Source organism: Rhinolophus ferrumequinum, chromosome 16, assembly GCF_004115265.2.
Source record: "Rhinolophus ferrumequinum isolate MPI-CBG mRhiFer1 chromosome 16, mRhiFer1_v1.p, whole genome shotgun sequence".
NCBI lineage: Eukaryota > Metazoa > Chordata > Mammalia > Chiroptera > Rhinolophidae > Rhinolophus > Rhinolophus ferrumequinum.
In genome coordinates this window covers 26,048,814-26,065,652 of record NC_046299.1, presented here as the reverse complement: position 1 = coordinate 26,065,652, position 16,839 = coordinate 26,048,814, and the positions used below count along the sequence as shown (strand labels likewise).

The 16,839-nt window shown below is 47.7% G+C and overlaps 1 protein-coding gene across 1 annotated transcript in view; it reads left to right on the top strand.

Annotated features, from left to right (window-relative positions):
* The first annotated feature begins 460 nt into the window (after positions 1–460).
* Positions 461–16,839, top strand: part of GOLGA7B (golgin A7 family member B) — a 33,044-nt gene continuing 16,665 nt past the window's right edge. Inside the window, exon 1 of the mRNA XM_033130558.1 lies at positions 461–541. Coding sequence (XP_032986449.1) covers positions 476–541 — 66 coding nt within the window. The 5' untranslated portion in view covers positions 461–475. The remainder of the gene's footprint in view (positions 542–16,839) is intronic.

Here is a 16,839-nt window from a genome sequence, read left to right as displayed (position 1 = left end):
TCTATTTCTTGTGAATTTTTATTGTTTCCATGAATGTCTTGGAGCCAGGCTAAAGGTCCCTGGGAACTTCTGAGCTGAGGTTGACTTTGTACTGTTTGAAAAAAGCCTCAGGTATGGACAAGGCTGCTCTTGGATGGCTAAGTAATGAATGTGTTGTGATTTTCCTTTTGTTATCTGCATTTATAATTTTTTAAAAATAAAATGAATATGAATTGCTTTTATGATAAGAAAAATAAAGCAGGGAAGATGGATTGAGGTCCTGAAGGCCCAATGCACAGCTTGTACCTTAATTTAGCACTTACTTCATTCTCTTTGTTGCATAATGAGTTGTTTATGTGTTTGTCTCCCTTGAGGGCTGGCAGTGGCTTATTCTTCTGTTGACCTCCCTACGCCAGCAGTGTGTGCCAGGCCCACAAATGGTTCTCCAGGCTTGTGGCTGAGGCTGCAGAGGAGAAGGTGGGTTCCAAAGGCCCCCATGTGCCCTCAGTTCAGGATCACAAAAGGACATGCATCTTCTCAGGGGCCAGGCCCTGGCTGGCTGGTAATGCTGGGGGGGGAGGTATCTGGGTGTGCGTGTGGGTGGGAGGGCGGAGGGGGGAGTGAGCAGTTATTTATGTGGTCCCAGCCAGGGTGCCCGTGGTAGGCAGCACCCAGCTGAGGAAGTAATTAGAGTGCTGTCAGGAGCAGGAAGCAGGGAGAGGCTTGGAGGCTCCGGCTCCCTTTCCAGAGAGATATAAATAGCCATTCTGTTGGCGGAGGTGGAGAGCAGTACACACAGGAGTAGAGGTGGGAGCAGCCAGCACCTAAGTGTGTGGGAGTGTGGGGTGGGGTTGGAGGGGGGACTGTCTTCTTGGGCTTGTCTCTCTGTCAGTCTGGTTTGGGAAGGTGCAGGGGAGTCACACTGTCTGGCACGGGGCTTGTGGTCTGTGCAGACAGGCTGCCTGGCCAGGCACTCCTCCCGCTGGAGTGCTCCCACCTGCCCCAGCAAGACGAGCCTGCCCACGCTCAGGATCCTGCGCGGGGCTCAGACCACTAGTGGGGGTATCACAACAACCTCGCAGACCCTGCTGGTCCTGGCTTCCTGCCTCGACCTTGCCACCAGGAGCTGTGAGGGGTTGGGATGGGATTCCGGAGCCCAGGATCTTTTATAGCATTTCTGAGGGAATGGTCTCTGCTGGTGCTGGGCAACTCAACCTGATTCATCTGAAAACACTATATAAATAACTTGGAGGGGAACCCTGGGCTGTCTGCCCCAGGGTCCCCCACACTCTGTGAGCAGGTAGCAGGCACTAAGGACCCTAGGGCTTCCCAGACGTCAGGACAGAGCCACCCCACCTTGGGGCCGGGGATTCTGGGAGGGTCGTCAGCTTCTGGAGATTGGTGTGGTAGGGATTCTGGGACCCTCAGGAGTGCTCCTCTCAGCTATGATGTCATCAACACCCCTGCCTTCTGTGGGGTGATTGGGGGTTTCTGGTTGGGAAAACTGCGCCAGAATGGGCTAAACTTGCTGGGGGCCTCAGGACAAGTCCCTTCCCCTCTCTGGGTCTCGGAACCCTCATTGGTAAAATGAGAAGGTTGAACTAGGTGAGTGATAAGGTCCTGTCCAGTGGTTCCATTTTTCCTTTCATCCACATTGTAGTGTGGATGAGTACCTAGGCATTCCCGCAATCACCATATGGGTATGTGCTGGAGGTGACGGGCAGGAGGGGGAGCAGTGATCCACATCTGGAGCCCCGTGTGCTGCACAAGCAGAATCTCTCACGAGTCAGAGCCAGGTGGACACGGGAGCCTCCGGGCCAAGGGCAGCAGGTGAGAGGCCACGGGTCTGAAGGGCATGCTGGGAAACAGTGTGATTATTATTGCTGAAGAAGCAGAAGCATTTGATGGTGTCACCACAGAAGGCTGACTAGGACCTGGGAAGCTGATTTCAGCTTGGCCTGTCCTCTTATTGCTAGAACATTTGTAACTTGTACAGTAGTGAGCTCCCTGTCTCTGAATGAATGCTCTTCTGTGAAGATGAGAAGGAAGGGATCCCCACGCAGTGAGAAGCTATAGTTCAGTAGTTTCCAGCGTGGCAGGGCTTCAGCATCCCTGGAGGAGTTTGTCAAGAATACGGATCCCCAAGTCCCCCAACCTACTGGGAGGGGCGAGGAGTCTCTGAGTGTCACGGCCTCCATGTTGGCCTCCAGCTCTGTGATTCTGTGGTGCTGACCTCAGAGGGCTGGGGCTGAGAGGATCGCAGCTTCCCCTACCCTAAATGTGTAGGTTTTGAGCACTTGGCAATGACGTGGTGACAATAGATGAAGATCAAACAACAACCTCGGAGACCATGACTATGAGGCTTAATCAGTTGACTTGGCCGCCGTCACAGAACCTGGACCAGTGGTTTCCTTGGAGGCCATTGAAGAAACAGATGTCAGGCATCGTGATTTGGGGGATTCCTGTGCTACAAGGTTTTGGTATCTTTTGAGAGTAACAGACCAGAGGATCTCAACAAGACACTGCCCTGTCAGCTGCTCCAGTTCAAACTCTGCTCCTGACGAGGGGGAGCCTGGTGCAGTAGGAAGAGCATGGCCTCAGGCAAGTCTGCAGCTCTGGTCAGACCCCTGCTCTTTCTCACTTACTGTGTGACTTTGAGCTAGTCCCTTACCCTCTCTGGGCCTCTTGTTTGTAAAATGAAGGAGTTGGACTTTCAAGTCCTCCCTGAGCTGTCATGTTATAGTACCTGGAAAGACCAGAGGCCAGGATATTCACCTAGTTTCTGGCATCAAACACTGTTCTGACCTGTTTTGTTGCTGTGGAATCTCCCTTCTCCTTACTTTCCAAGGGAGCCCTGCTTGTCCCTCCTGCCTTTAATTTCCTAGCATCTGCTAGAAGTGTGGCTGGCTTGGCCAATCAGGCTGGAAGGCCTGGCAGCGACGGAGCCAAAACAGTTGGCGGGGGAGGGAAGTAGTGAGCATGTGGAAATAATCAGGCAGTGGGCACAGGCCAGGGACCACGCATGGCAGGGGCTCCAAGATGAGGGACCAGGGCCAGGGGAGCCACCAGGAAGCTACGGCCTCTGCCTCAAAGCTAGGCCTGGGGTCAGAAGGGGGATTCTGGATTAATTACTACAAAAGTCCCCAAGGAGTATGAGGCGTCCCAAAAGCACAATGGTGAAGTGTTAATGTCCAGGACACTTCTAAAGACACTCCTGGATCAGGGATGGGGCGAGCAAGGAGGCGTTAGAGCCATCTCCGGAGGGTACGCCTAAGGCCAGGCATGGCACTTGTCGTTTCAAGCTCTTACAAAACCCATGAGAGGAGATGTCCTTTGCTCTGGGTTACAGATGACGATAGCAAGGCCCAGGTGACATACCGTGTTCACAGCCAGTGAGAGGCAGATCAAGGTCGGAACTTGGGTTTGGCTGATTCTAAAGTGCACAGGCCTCCCTCTATGTTATGCACCTGCTGTCAGGAGCGTCATTCTCCTAAACATGATGGCCCTCATCGGCCCAAGATTCTGCATAAATCTATCTCAGGTCAGGGATATATTCATGTAAGTGCACATGTATGAAAGAAATGTGCGTCAGCATACGATTGCACTGGAGAACTTTGAAATATCCTAGGATAACCCAATACAGTGTCTGCAGGATTTGAACCTGAGGCCGACCTGGTCACAAACTTGATTGTTGGGGAAATGGACGCCAGCACTAGCCCCTGGCGTTGACCTTGGTGCTCAGGAGGCCGGCTGCAGGATTGTTACGATGCCTCCTATTTCTGGGGAGGAAGGTGTGAGCCACCACGCTGGAAGCAGCCAGAGATGACTCCCCCGCCCTCAAAAGAGGCAGAGCTCAAGTTGTCTCTTGAAAACTGAGTTGGAATTTGCGTGGCAGTTCAGAGGGGAAAACAGAGTTCCAGGCAGCTGGAACAACATATAGACAAAGCTCAGAAGCCTGAGAGGGTGTGTGGAGTAAGGGAAACTGGGAGTAGCTCTATGGGGCTGGAGGATGGGTGCAGGTGAGAAGTCAGGGTGCGAGAGACCGGGCTGGATGGGTGAGCGGGGCCCGACAAGGGACAGGGGTGTCTGTGTGACTTTTGGACTTTGGCTGAGCCTGCTCCCTCAGAGGTAAAATGGGGAAAATAAGGCCCTTTCTTTGTACAGGGGTGTCGTGAGATTTAAATTAGGCAATGAAAACAGAATGGGTGGCACTGGGCCCGACCCAGGTTTAATAACTGGTGTTGCTATTGTTGTTGGTGTGATGAAGATGCTAATAGCAGTAACAGCTGGGCTTCCCAGTTCTCCTCGGGTCTATTTTTAACACAGAGGCAAGAGTAAGTCTGTTAAAACATGTGGCAGATCATGTTCCTCCTCTGCTCAAAAGCCTTAGGAGTTCCCCAAAACCACAGTCTCTGTAATAGTCTTCCAGCCCCGACATGACCTGACCCTCCTCGAACCTCTCTCCCCACGTGTTCGATGCCACTCCCCTTCCATCATTCTGTTCCAGCCACACTTAGCTATGCCTGGAACATGCCAGGTTCCTCCTGCCTCAGGGCCTTTGCACTTGCTGTTTCTTTTTACTGGGATGCTTCTCCTCAGGTATCCACATGGCTGGCTCCCTAGCCTCCTTCAGGTCTGCACGCAAATGTCACTGCCTTAGTAGGTCTTTGGCCAAGCTATTCCTCCTTCATGCCAGCACTCCCCACCTCCTTTCCCTCCTTTGTATTCCTTCTCCTTCTGTTGATCACCTTCTAACATACTATGTATTTATATAGCTTCTTGCTTGTCACCCCCATTAGACTAGAAGCCCCAGGAGGGCAGAGCTTTTTGTCTGTTTTGTGCTGTATCCCAGCACCTAGCTCAGAATGGGTGCTCCATAACATGTGTTGTTATTTTTATGTTATTATCTCTGGTGCATAGCGGGTAGGTTGGGCCCACCTTCCCCTGCTGGGTGTGGCCGGCCGGTGACCAAGGGCTTGCAAGCTCATCTTGCTTCTTGGGACAGGCATTTCCTCCATCCCTCCTGTCTCTTCAACAGGAGCCCAGGAGCTGCAGGCTTCCCACTGATTCCAAAACACAGTCCCCTCTGCTTGCTTCAGGGCTCCCTGTCCGTCAGGAAACTCAGTGAGTCTGGGTCAGGTGGATGGCTGGTAGCCTGTGTGCCCTCTCATTCCAGAGGCAGTTTCCTGGCTACCAAAGTAGCTCAGTGCCTGCATGGCCTGAGCTGGATTCTGGGAGCAGGGCCCCTGCTACAACCCTCCCCACCAATTTGGAGGCCCATTCTGAGGCCTCTCCAAAGCCTCCATGGCCTGTGCATCCCTGCTTTTTCTAGGTCACTGGGCTGAGTCCAGGCCTGGGATGAGGGCACCACTCAGTCACTCCACTGGGTCAGGGTCCTCTTCCTTTAGGAGCACCTCCTGGAGCCACCCTCAGGACTATATATGCCCTGTCAAATATCACACAGCTAGTAAGATGCTGAGCTGGGATGCAAACCTGGGTTTCTGACTCATCCGGTACTCTCTCCACTGTGTCCCACAAACCGGGACACGGACTGGAATCCAGCCTTCTGTGTGCAAGTAACCATTACACCACACTGCCACAATTACCTCTCCCTCTCTTACACCTGACCCCAGCCTTGTGGAATGAGGCCACCATGCTTGTAGAGTTCTCCTGGGCTTCACTTAAGATGGGCTTAAATGCCATTAGGAGATAGCACCCCACTCCTCCCATTAAGAAAGTGCTACCCAACCTCAAAGCTTTCACCGGGAAGAAGTAGTTCTTGCCAGTACGCCTAAACTTCCCAGGGATTCATCTGATTCCATTGCACGTATTACAGCCTCTCATGTCATCCGCAGCGCTGCTCCTCTCTTGGAGGACCGTTAGAGTCTTACATGCAATTATCCTGTTCCACTTAACTTGGCAAAGCCCAGAGTGTGGGTCTTTTCATCTGTTGGAATTATTCCACTTCCCCTGTTCCTGCATTGTTTTTGATATTTCGTCTCTGAGCATCCTCCAATTTCAGGGTATTTTTCTGGAATGGTGGCTGCCAAGAACCCAATGACGCAGTCAGGAAAGAGCTCCTTCAGAGCAGATAGAGGAAGGAGGCTCCCCACTGGGCAGAGCTGTGCTCAGGCTGCCAATAACAGGACCATCTGGAGTGTCTTCTCTTTCCAAATACCCAGGCTGCCCAGATACCAGTCTGAAGGCAGAGAAGGCTTACCAAACACTCTCCTAGGCATAGAGGGTGGACAGAGCCCTCTCTGAGCAGGAAATGGGTTTAAATCTATCTTCATATCTCCCCTTTCAGCCTCCTCTCACCACCCTGGTCCAGATTTTTATTCAGTCAACAAACATTTTTGAAGCACCTGCTACATGTCAGACCTAGACTAAGCATATTGTCCCCGTCCTAAAGGAGTTTATGTTCTAGTGCATGGGAGAGACAAAAAACAAACAAAGCAATAGATGGATGTGAGCAGGTGAAGTGCGAGGCGCCAAAGTCAGAGTCCAGGCAAGAGAACAAGAGGAGCCACCTGGAGTGAGTGGCCCAAGAGTGCCTCTGGGGAGTGGCCTTAAAGCTGAGACCTGAAGGTGTGAGGACTCTGTCAGGGAAAGATGTGGGGAGGCAGATTTCTGGAAGAAGGGATAAGACGTGCAAAGGTCTGGGCAGGAGACACCCAGAGGAAGGATGGCATGAGCTGAGGTTGGCGGGAGAGGCAGAGCAGACCTGGAGGAGTTTATGTGTTGTTGCAAGTGTCTGGCTTTCCAACAGGCTCACTGTGTGGCCTGAGCAAGTTACTTAACTTAGTGAAGGCTCTGTTTTCTCTGTGGTGGTATGGGGGTCGTAATTCTGCCTTCAGAAGCTTGTCAGGAGGCTTCGATGAGATCTAGGGAAAACACAGAGCAAACCTTCCGTAATATAGGGAGCAGTTCTTATTATTCTTATTTTCATCCCTAGTTCCTCAACGAAAAACGTCTCATACCTTCTCTCTCTCTCTCTCCATCCTACCTCTGTCCTCAATCCCTCCCTCTCCCAAATGTGGGGCTCTCCCAATTCCAACTCACATCCAGATAGAACTGGTCAGACTTCAGCCATAACAGGCCCATTTGGAGCTCTGCAGGCTCCAAATAGTGACATGATGGGAGGAGCTTCTGCCCTCACTGTGGGCTGGCACGTGGGTCTTCATCTCACTTTGATTCTCTCTTCTTTCTTATCTTTAAGTTGTTTTAACTAATTATTCAGCAGCTATGAAGGTAATATTTCTGGAATATATGTAAAGTATAAAGAATAAGAACACAGTGAACACCTGTGTACTCCCCACTCAATAAGAATAAGAACGGTGCCTTCTGTTTTGAGTCTCCTGTGTACTGGTCCCTCCTTGGTCCCTTCTTTTCCATAGAGCTACCCACTTGAAATTTGTGTATATATATATATATATATATATATATATATATATATATATATTTGCTTTTCTTAATAGTTTGCAATTTATGTTTATATACTTAAGTAACATTGTTTTAGTTTTTGTATATTTTGGAATTTTTTTTTTTTTTTTAGATTTTTATTGGGGAAGGGGAACAGGACTTTATTGGGGAACAGTGTGTACTTCCTTGTGTACTTGGTACTTCCAGGACCAAGTCAAGTTGTTGTCCTTTCAATCTTTGTTGTGGAGGGTGCCATTCAGCTTCAAGTTGTTGTCCTTTCAGTCTTAGTTGTGGAGGGCGCGGCTCAGCTCCAGGTCCAGTTGCCGTTGCTAGTTGCAGGGGGCGCAGCCCACCATCCCTTGCGGGAGTCGAACCGGCAACCTTGTGGTTGAGAGGACCCGCTCCAACCAACTGAGCCATCTGGGAGGCAGCTCAGCTCAAGATGCCGTGTTCAATTTTAGTTGCAGGGTGTGCTGCCCACCATCCCTTGCGGGACTCGAGTTTAACAGGCAAACGAGAGCCCACTGGCCCATGTGGGAATCAAACCGGCAGCACTTGGAGTTAGGAGCATGGAGCTCTAACCTCCTGAGCCACCGGCCCGGCCCTGGACTTTTATATGAATGGAACCATACTATATATATTCTTTTGCCATTTGCCTTTTTAACGCAACATTATTTTTCTGAAATTTGTGCATATTTTTACTGCTGTATAGTATTCCTTTGTAGGAATAGATCTTGATTTAGTTATTCATTCTCCAGTCTAAGAATAGTTGGGTTGTTTTCAGTGTTTTTTCTTTTACGAACAGTGCTGCTATGAGCATTCCTGTTCATGACTGAACACACACGCGCAATGGTATAATCTAGGAGTGGAATTTCTGGGAGTGTATGGGATCATGCTAAATTGTCTTCCAAGCAGCTGTGCCTGCCGATACTCCCATCCTCAGTATAGAGGTCGTGTTGCTCCACAGCCTGCCCAGGGCCTGCTTTGTAAGTCATTGTAAGTTTTTCTGATCCAAAAAGTGGCATCTCATTGTGTTCCTTCTTGATTTTCTAGTGTATTCCCCAAAGCAGACATTTTTGGCTTTGCTAAGGCTGAGGTTAGTTACTCTTTCCTCTTCAGAATCTCTTTTCATGCCCACCTGTACCCTTTTTGCCTGGATGGTTCAGTTGGTTAGAACGTGAGCTTATGACAAGGTTGCTGGTTCAATTCCCACATGGGATGGTGGGCTGTGCCCACTGCAACTAAGATTGAAAACGGCGACTGGACTTGGAGCTGAGCTGTACCTTCTCTCAAACCTGGTCCTTTTCTTTCTCCTTTATGATCCCACTCCTTCCCTGCCTTTTTTTTTTTTTATCATCTTCAGTATCCCTCTGTCTATGATTTCCAGATTTTGTAAATGAGTTGTGTTGGCAGAAAATGTTGGTCACAAACCCAATCTCTGACTATTTTCAGCCTCTTTTTCCTTGGCTCCCTCCTTCTATAGAATCTGAAAATGCTAAATACTTTCCTGGCTTCCCGTGCAGCTAGAAGTGGCCATGTTCTGGTTAATGAGATATAAGAGGAAGTCTGCTAGGAGGCTTCTAGGAGATCTTCTTGAAGATTTATCTCGTTAAGAAAAGGAAGTAAGCTTTCTCCCTTCCTTCTTGCCATGGATGTTTATATATGAGAATATGATGTTTGGAGCTGTAGCAGCCATCTTGAAACGATGCAGCAATTAAGTCTGAGGATGAGAAACAAATGCGTTTAGGATGTTGTAGAGAAAGGATGGAAAAAGCCTGGGTTCTTAGGAACATTGCTGAGCCATTGATCTAATCATGGAGCTCCCACACTCCAGGCTTTTAGCTACGTTAATTAAATGTATCTTGATCAAATCATGTTAATAGGATAATTTTTTGCAGCCCAAACATCTGATTGATAGGCATGTTTTTGTGTGAATTTTTCTCTCTTGCTTTTTTTCCTGTTATTCTATTCAGTAGCTTCTTTTGTACTCCTCAAATTGTACTCTGTAAAGATTCAGTAATGTAATTCCTGCCACTCCAGTTGCTCTTGAACTTTCAATAATACTTGACACTGTTCATTCACCTTTCCAGAGGGCTTTGCCTCCTTGGGATTCTGTGATGAATACTCCAGGGTCCTGGGTCTCCATCTGCCATCCTCTCTTCTTGAAATGACTTCTTCTCACCATGAGCTACCCTTGCTGAACACCTGCTACAGACGAGTAGTCAAACTTGGCTCTTTCGAGGGGGTCATTTTATTTACTGCTTACAAAAATCCTTCAACTTAGGTATTATTATCACCCCCACTTGACAGATGTGGAAGCTAGGCTCCATGAGGTTAATTCAGTTGCCCAAGGCCACTCAGTTAGTAAGTGACACAGCCAGACTTGATCCCAGGTATCTTTGACTTCAATTGCACCATCTTGCCCAAGGCTAAATAGTTGGTCCTTTTCTCACAGCTCTTTTGGGAGAGGGCTCTCAAGGTCAAGGGACCCATTCTTATGGCACCTACTATTACTTTTCTAGAGAGACCTCCCAAGTCTTAACTTACAGTCTTGCATTGTCCCCTTAGTCCAAAAAAAAAAAAAAAAAAGAATCACTGAAGCTTCTCCTATCCGTTACATTTGGCATGTATAGAGTTACTGAATCTGCCTTTGTGCTTTCTAACCATGGTATCTCCCAGCCACGGAGATGGATGGACAGTCCTGCACCCTCTTTGTCTACCCCTCCCTTCTTCACCTCATGTACTCAGTCAGAAGCAGCAGCCTGTAGCGACTCCATCCATGTTTCTTGAGTCTGTTCCTTCGCCCTCATTCCTAGGCAGTGACCCATGGGCCTCCCACTCACACCATCTGGTCTAGCACAAGAGCTTCCTTCCTGTTCTTCCTGCTTCAGCTCCTCTCCTCTAAGCCATCCCTGAAGTGCTCCCAGGTGACTGGTTCCAGTACATTGCTTTCCTTATGCCCTCACTGTTTTGGTTCTCTCATGGGCTCCCATTGCCTTACTTTAATGGCTTTTCATTATCTGGCTCCAGCCTGGTTTCTCTATGGAGTAGTTCAAATCAGCCAGCATGGTTTGCTGTTTCAGAGATATCTTCCCCTTCCTTAACTTCCAGCTGCCCGTTTGCCCAACCCTGCCTGTCCTCCTCCTCTAAGTTTCAAACACCGCATCTTTCAGAAAGCTCCTGTTGTCCCTTGGGCCAGGGGAAGACTCCAGTCACCAGACTACAGGGACCTCTCCCTCCTTAGCTTTCCCATAATATTCATTGTCTCTATGGTCACTGGGGCATCTGTCAGTTGCTCACTGTGTCATGGTGTCACAGTGGCTTCCTGAATAAGACTGTAAAGTCCTTTATGTTTGGAACCATGCTTCTCCTTGACTGACGCTCAAGGTTGGAGTACTGAACGAAGACATTCCCTTTCCTGGAAGTCAACACACCTTCCTGTACAAATATTGATCGAGCACCTACTATGTCCCAGGTACTATTCTGAGCACTAGGAATGCAGTTGAGGAGACAAAGTTCTTGCCTTCAAGGGGCTCATGGTCTAATAAGGAAGACAGACAACTAAATTTTAGAAAGTATGATTGTTTGGCAGGGCAAGTATAGTGTGCTCGTAATAGCAGCACCTAACTATAGCTAAAGTGCCAGGGAAGGCTTCTCCAAGGAAGTAAATTTTATTTCATAATTTTACAAGTTTCAGATTTCTATTATTAGTTTCAACATTAGCATCACATTTTAATAAATATAATCAGAACAAACGAAATGTAGGGGAAAAAACAAAAACTTTACTTACTCAAGGAAATAAACTTTTAATTGGGATCTGAAGAGATTTATCCAAGTGACAAGGAGAGAAAGAGCATCCCAGGCAGAGCATATATGAAGGAAGGCTCAAAAGTGATACAGAGCATGGCACACTTGAGGGACTGAAAAGCAGAAGTCCAGGCTGGCTGTGGCTGCCGTGGAGGGTGTGAAGGAGAGAAGTGGGGAGAAGGGGCTGGGAGCGATAGGCAGGCGCCAGGTGGGCTGGACCCAGGAGAAAGAGGCGCCCAGGGTGTCGTGTCCTTGGTGAAGAGAGGCTGATACGTGTTAGCTAAGGAAGCTATAGATACAGAGAAACATCAGGGGGCCCAGAAGGAGGAGCCGTTGACCTGGAGGCAGGGAATGGAGAGGGGCCTGGCAGAACTCTGAAGACTACGAAAACATTCCAATCCCTGGACGCTGCCCTGTGACCTGGCCAATGGCAGGAATTCCAAAAGCTCTATAGGAGTTTACCCCGCAAAGCACGGTAAGATAAAAGCCATGAGACGTGCCTATAGAGTTGTGTTGGGAGTGGGGTGATTCCAGAAAGACTTCCTGGGACTGATGGGCTTTGAGATGCATCTGGAAGGTGGGATTCATAGTGCTGAAGCCCAGCACTGTGGGATTGGCTCGGGATGGCAGTTTCTCCTTCCCACCAGTACCGAGTCCTCAGCCCTTGGCTAATGGCCTCTAGCTCTGGGGCCCATGGTGGCTGTTACCCCTGCAGGAGGCACCCTGCTCCGTCTCCTTCCACAGCAGGAGCTGTCTTTGGGAGATTGGGGTTCACACAGGCCACCTCCTCAACATTCGTTTCCTACCCAGCCTCTACCAACCTGAGCAAATAGCTGCTTTCTTTCCAATGCAATTGGACCAACATGCAAAGTCAGTAAGTGGGTCTGAACTGAGGTCTTTATCTATTATAGCACCTCCCCCGTCATCCAGAAGAACTTTGAATCCACAAAATAAGATTTTTATTTATATTCATTCCTTCTCACAGAACAGATCCGATGTATAATGACTGGTTCTAACACAATCTCAAAGAAACCTGCTTATTTCTCTCCCTTTTCCAGAGAAGTTGGTCTTAATTAATTCAACAAATACTTATTGAACCAGACATTATTCTAGGCATTTGCGATACCAGGGAACATAACAAAGATCCCTGCCCAAGTTTACAATTTAGCAGACAAAATAAGCAGAAGGATAAATAAGTAAGTGATGTTGCTAGAAAATGTGGTGACTGCTACAGAAAAGAAACAAGAAGGGAAACTGAACAGAGAAGTTCTCTAGTCCCCTGAGCCAGCCGACCTTAGTAGGAAGGAGCATGGAGAGACTGAAAGAGAAGGAAGAGATAGGACAGGCCTTCTGTTTTTCACTATAAGACCTTCTCCCTAATTGGAATTTTAAACTAATTGCATGTATTTGACAACATTCAAATAGTGCTGTAACTATATGAGGAGGTGAGGGTGGCAGGGTAAGCTAAGTCATCTGTCACTGCGGAAAACGGGGCAAGGTTTCTAAAGTTAAATCAAGAAACAGAACTACAGGCATAACCATTTAGCAATGTACAGAAAACTATCAGAAGAATTTAAATCAGACACGGCCCAAAGAGTGAAAAGTCATTTCTTCTAGGGGAAAAATGCCTGAAGGTATGAAGGCGTAGGATAGAATAGGCAGGGGCTCTTGCCTTTTATTATAAGCCTTTTGGTATGTTTGGATTTTCAAAATCATAGGCATGTGTTACTTAGATGATTAAAAAAAAAACCCACATTCTACTGAGCCCTAGGTGGCTCATGAAGGGGTGTCGTAGGGGCTTCTGTAAGGAGTAAGGGGGTGGTAGAATAGGTAAGTTCTGCCTCCCTCCATCCAAATCCACTTCTATATTTGTTTTATATATCTGACTTCCATGAAAGATTTTGTTTGAATAAGGGTTTTGCAGCTGAAAGTGCTTTGAACTCCATGATCCCTTTTGGCTCTCCTAATTAACGTGCTTTGTAAGCACGTATTATCCTTTGTGCTCGTTCCTGTTTGCTTTCTCAGAGAACTTCCAGCATTTAGTCAGAAGTCTTGCAGTCTTCCCCCGGTTGGCTATGGTTTGAAGTGATTGGTGAGTTTGTTGCCAGTTTTCTCGGTATGGAAGTGCGACCCTGCAGTCAATTATTTGATGATTGCTACTCCAGAGTCACTGTTGGAACAGAGGCGTGTGCCTTTGGGGATTCTGCTGGCCTCTAGCACAGTGGCTGTTGTAACGACAGGTAGTATTTTGGCTGATAGTCCCCTGATGTCCCAGTAGCTGCACTTTCTCCTGGGATAGCTGTGAATTATAGAAACTTGCCTCCTACTCCACTTCCTCTAGGAGAAAGAGAGAGAGAGAGAGAGAGAGAGAGAGAGAAAGAGAGAGAGAGAGAGAGAGAGAGAGAGAGAGGAAGGGAGAGAGGGAGGGAGGGAGAGGAGAGAAGAGAGATGAAAAGAGACTATGAATGAAGTTAAGAAAGGGAGGCAACCTCTCATTAGCTTAGTCACCTCTTAGGGACTCCATTTCCAGACATGTGTCATGGTCTGCCTGCTCTGGTACTATTCTTAGGGTGGGTCCCCTCATTCATGTTTCTGGGGCCTTCGCAATCATCCCTGTTGCTGCCCGGCAGCTGCTTTCTCGCATTTGAGGTTCCAGAGGCTCTGCGTTTCCAGGCAATTTTCATGCCTTCTTGGCTTTGCACACCTGTCCCTTTATCTGCTGTTTGGGGATATGACACTAGTACTTGAAGTCCAAGCTCAAATGTCATGTAGTTGTAAAGCCTTTTCTGGACCCCAACTCTGAGGCAACTACCTCCACCATAGTACTTATCAGAGCCTGAGCACCACTTGATTGTATTTTGGTGTTCTTGAGGGTTTGGAACTATCCCATGGTCATCTTTCTGTCTGGCATACAGTAGGTGTTCAATAACTGCTCACAGAGCTAAATGAAGCATGTTTGCTCGTCTTTTCTGTGCTTTAGGAAATCTTGCTGGGCTTGAAAGAGATTTCACTGTGGGAAGATCTCCAGCATGGCATCTCCATAAATCTTTTCCTGTTTTCTTCTTGAAAAACCAGATTCGGAAGAGTCAGGTAACCTCTAGAGAAAGCTTCCCACGCTTGGAGGGATCCTATCTGGGGAGGGAGAATTATTGCCACCATTTTATAGATCAGAGAACTGAGGCTCAGAGAGATTGAGACTTGCTGTTGATCACATAGTAAATAGCAGAGCAAGAGGTTGAAACCTATGTCACCTGACTCCAGGGACAGTGTTTCCTACCACACGCTTCCTTCCTCGGAGTCCCGCAGTTGCCCGCAGATGACACCATTTAACTTTCCAGACCACAATCTCCCCCTCAAGCATTCATGCAGTTGTTTTCCTTCTAGACCCAAGTGCTGAGGATGTTCCTGTCTCCCCTGCTTTTTCTTCATTTCTTTGATATTTGCTAACCTTGTCCCTGTCCCCTCTGCAGTTTGTAGTTCATTTTTCTCTCATATCGTTCCAGATATCATGATTTCCAAATATTTCAATTGGTTTATTTTACTGTGGTCTTTCTTTTTTTTGTGGCTGGGGGGAGACTTTCCAGTGCAAAGGAGGGTGATCGCAGTGGATTCGTTAGTGGATCTTTGATGTTATTTTGTGGGCGAACTCATTCACTTGTGACAAAAACATCAAAGAGCTAGGCTCTTGCAGAGCACGGGTTGGCCCCAAGGCACGTGGGTAATAGCAAGTACTTAGATTAAATCTCAGCGTCTCCTCTTGCCTCGAGTTCAAGTCCCAGTGACTGGAGTGTGGGAACGTTCCATCCTGCAGCATCCCGTCCCAGCCTTGAGTCAGCACAACATGAAACTCTCCCCACTTCAATGTGGATCTTTCCCCCTGGCCTCCACTTTGATTCCTTCAAGCCTTGAGGTCTGTTGAGATTGTTATAATAACCCTGGAGGCAACATAGCGATCAAAGGCTGAGGCTGTTAGAGGCTCTCCAGTCAGAGAAGCGGGATATTAAAAGGGATCATTCATCCTTACGTGGATGATCTCAAGTTTCTCGCTGGAGTCTTAATCTTGTGATTTCAATGGGCAGGAGAACTCTCTTTGGGCTTCATAGGAAAGCGCCAGCACCATGTTTGGCCATAGCAAGCTCTCCATACACAGCGGCTGAATGAACTTGTGAAGAAACGTCATGATGCATGAAATCTCTGGCTAGTTGAAGTGGAATAAGGAGCAGAGCCAGGGCTTTGCTTATACTTCAAAATCTCCTAACTTCCATGTGTGGTCATTTACTCTGCTTCTTCCGTGGTGTCTATGGTGGAAAATTCTCTGTGCTCCTCTCCAAAGCTATCCCCTCCATGTTTGCCTTAGGTACCACCCTCTGCTGACCAATTAAGGGCTTGCTTCTGCAATTAATCCTGTCTTTTCTGAGCCATCAATGTTTCCCTCGCTACTCGATTACTCCTATGAGCACACAAACGAGGCCTGATGTCTCCCATCTTAAAAGATCCTCTCTTGCTCCTACTTTGCCTTCAAGCTGCCGTGCTACTCTTTGCTCCCCCTTTACACCAAAATGCCTCTGAAGAGCTGTCTATACTCTCAGTATCTCTGCTTCCTCTCCTCCATTCTAACTCTCGAACCCACTGTAGTCAAGATCTCATCACCACACTCCACTAAAACAGCTCTTATCAAGGTCACCAGTGACCTCGCTGCTGCTGTGTGTGAAAAAGGGGCCACATACTAAATCTGACAAGCTTAGGGGAGGCCCACATGGTGGGCATTACAAACCTAGAGGCCGAAAGTAGTTACATAGGATGGTGTGAACGTAAAAATCCCTAAAAACGGTCACGATGGATAGTCACATCCTAGGCCTGTAGCTTCCTTAAATATCTTTGTGCAGCTGAGATACCTTTGAAACGTCAGAGTAATTTTCTTTTCCAGACCCCTCAAAGGCACAACTGCCGAGACCACATTATCTTGTTGCCCACATACCATCTCCATGTACTGTAAATATGAACTATCCTGTACCCACCAATGTAAAGGAAGTATGTGTCTCCATTTTGCTTTTTATCCAATCGCAGAGATTTCCCTGCTTTGCTTTCTCCCACCTCCCTAATCTATCACCAATGAATTTCATGTAACCTTCCTTACGACTCCTCCTTTGATTCTAATGTATGACATAAGCTGCAAAACTGCCATTATCCGGAGCATTTTCTCAATCTGTTGAGTTTTGCTTCCCAGTAGTTGTCATTAGTTTGGCTCAAACTCTTATAAGACTTTTTCTTAGGCTGGATATTCTTTTGTTGACACTGCCAAGTTCAGTGGTCATTTCTCTGTCCTCATCTTATTCTACATGTGAGCAGCACTGAGCACAGCTGGTAAGGCTCTGTTACCAGGTTTCTTGCTTGGCTCCAGGACACCACTCTCTCTTGGGTCTCCTCCTACTTCACTGGTTACTCCTTTCAGTCTCCTTTTGTCTTCCCAACCTGCAAGTGACAAAGTGCGCAGAATCAGTCCTTGGACAATTTTTCTAGCTATACCCACTCCATAGATGATCTCATCGAGTCCCATGGTTTTAAATATCATTCACATACTGATGACTCCTGAAGTTATATTTCCAACCCTCTACCTCTCCCCTGAATCTC